General features: G+C 43.2%; 1 protein-coding gene across 1 annotated transcript; it reads right to left on the bottom strand.

Moving 5' to 3' along the window:
* Positions 1 to 751: 751 nt before the first annotated feature.
* Positions 752 to 2,431, bottom strand: SARC_14296 (hypothetical protein; the record flags this gene model as incomplete). Its single annotated transcript, XM_014291572.1, has 3 exons — positions 752 to 885; positions 1,599 to 1,776; positions 2,329 to 2,431. Coding segments are annotated over 3 exons (415 nt in total), but the record flags the coding sequence as incomplete, so codon positions are not given.
* Positions 2,432 to 2,500: the final 69 nt, after the last annotated feature.

Below are 2,500 nucleotides of genomic sequence, written 5' to 3'. Positions count from 1 at the left end.
TACACAATATGTGTGTGTTAAATACAGTTTTGTACTGATATATATATGTGGATTGTTCAATTCACAATCATTCCGACCCGATAGTTACCACCGGTATGCTTCGTGGGAAAACCTGTGCGTGTATACTTTACGAGTATACTTTTCAAAATATATTCCCTTCCCATGGAATTAATGTAGCGAATTCAATTGACACTCGTAGCAAATACAGTATATCGTATCGAAATCTATTGACATTACGCATGAATCCTTCATATTCACTCTGCAGCCATACTCTCATACAGAGATGTGTGTGTATTGCGCGTGTTCTCCAACGGCTGTGTATGATCTATACACACTGCGCTGCCTACAAATAGCAACCAAATACATTTTAATCCCATCAAAACGATACCAATGTAGTGTTTTTATCCCACTAATTACACGGATAAAACATGCTTTGTCGTAGAAAGTGGCTTACTAGTAAACCCTCTGCGTAGCACGGGTTAATCATGACAAGGCATACATAGAGCCAACACCCTAAAGCCCTAAAACCCAGAAACTTTAAAACCATAGAACAAAACAGAACCATCACTGGGAGTGTTGGCAGAACTCGTATGCACACATACATTCGACGCACAGATGTCCGTATGTCCACATCAAATGTCCACAGACCAATGAACACTCACACAGCGTTTGCTAGTCTCAGCAGCACCCATCTACCACACACACACTCTCACAGACGGCATACGCTGGTACAGTACAACAATACGAGACCCACCTGAGGGAGAAATGGCAAAGCATTTCATTACGGAGTTGAGCGTTGCTATGGTAGCGGTGGCGGTCAAGGCCAGGATATTGGTGACGCCCAGAGTCTCGCACAGCACTAGGCCAAGGCGCAGATAGGCAGGCCTGTGTGTGTTGCGGATGTATATACAATTGTGTCTCAGATATGTACCAGAGTAAGGGTGGTGGGACTCAGCTAGAGATGGAGGTAAGCGTTTTAATCGACACAGGTAGCGGTAATTTGAGATGGAAAGGTGAGATATGTTTGTGACGGCTAAGGATACTCGCTCGAGGCGTGAAGCAGAGCCTGTTAAATATGACAAACCGTAGAAGCAAATAAATTCTGTGGTAATACGAACTCATTGAAGGATAGTTTTTTCCCAAATATGTTGTGAAATATAGGCAGAAGTACAGCCTTAAACCAGAGAACGTAACATTTGATATCTTTTTACCCTAAGGCCTGTCATCCTACCATATTTAGTAGTCCAGCGGGAGGACGTATTGTGTGTGTGTGCCGTGGACGTACATGGCATCTGCGCGTGGAAACATAATACAAAACAGGCGTACATGTTGTAGAGAGCCAGAAGTAGTTGAAAACGCCAATGACAACACTTTTCAGGTGTGTCACGAACGTCGAATGTCATTGAAACATACACTTCTACAAGGCATATACAAGTACAAATGTACGTATATTGTCGTATATTATATCTCAATAAGGGTTTAGGCTTTCCATATGCTTAATATGTAAACAATTCTACAAGCCATACATAAGTACCAATGTACACATATTGTTGCACACACAAATAAAAAAGAAGAGTCACTCCTCTCATACTCTGTACCTGAAATTATGAGACCATTCCGAGACGCAATGGGCTTCGTCAACGCACACAAACCCGATCTTCGGGAACGGCGCGCACTCGACCCGTTGGCCCTTCACCCATTCCTTGCCATGCACCAGATCAGCAAAGTTCTTGGTCACCACCAACTCTGGGGACACGTATAGCACCTTGTAGACACCTGGTGCGAAATTACGACGTATCAGAGCGGGTTTGCGATGTGGGAAAGTGAGTTTGCGACGTGGGAAAAAGAATTTGCAACGTCCGTGTTTACGACTTGTGCATGGTGTGTAGTTTATTGATGCTTTGCCACCACAGTGTATCAGTGACAGTGCCACGTGCGCATACAAATGCGCGACGCTTCAGACGAGTTCGTGTCAGAACGAGATTGAGTTTGTAACATGCGTAGGACTATTGTTAAACTTCTGCCAGACATATACACACAACTGTACACCTATGGCAAAAAAAAAAGGTATCTGCAAATCTCAGATGTGGCACTAAAAGGCGCGCCTGAAAATCCAAGATGCGTATCCACCAGAACAGGGTTGAGTTTCTATGTGCGTATCACAAATGTATTTTCGGATTGGTAGGTAAGACTATCGCATACGCCCATAGCTATAGTTCTAATCACCTCTTCCACTCGTGCACATTGGATTACTATTACTGGTATACATGTTCATACACTCACTCGCCCTAAAATAACAATTCTTGTGTCGTGTGTGCGCTGTCCTACCTTTGCGTATGTCCGCGATAATTTTTTTCTTCGTCTTCTGCGTCTGTGTGCTGTTGAGGCACGCTCCAGGAATTCTAAGAAGTTGAGAAGGTTGTGTGCTCATTCGTGAGTTTGCAATTGTACTTGTATCCATATATATATATATATATATAAATGTGTGTGTGTACGTATA

This window comes from Sphaeroforma arctica, assembly GCF_001186125.1.
Source record: "Sphaeroforma arctica JP610 unplaced genomic scaffold supercont1.4418, whole genome shotgun sequence".
NCBI lineage: Eukaryota > Ichthyosporea > Ichthyophonida > Sphaeroforma > Sphaeroforma arctica.
The sequence above is the reverse complement of the archived record's forward strand: the minus strand, read 5'-3'. Positions and strand labels throughout refer to the sequence as shown.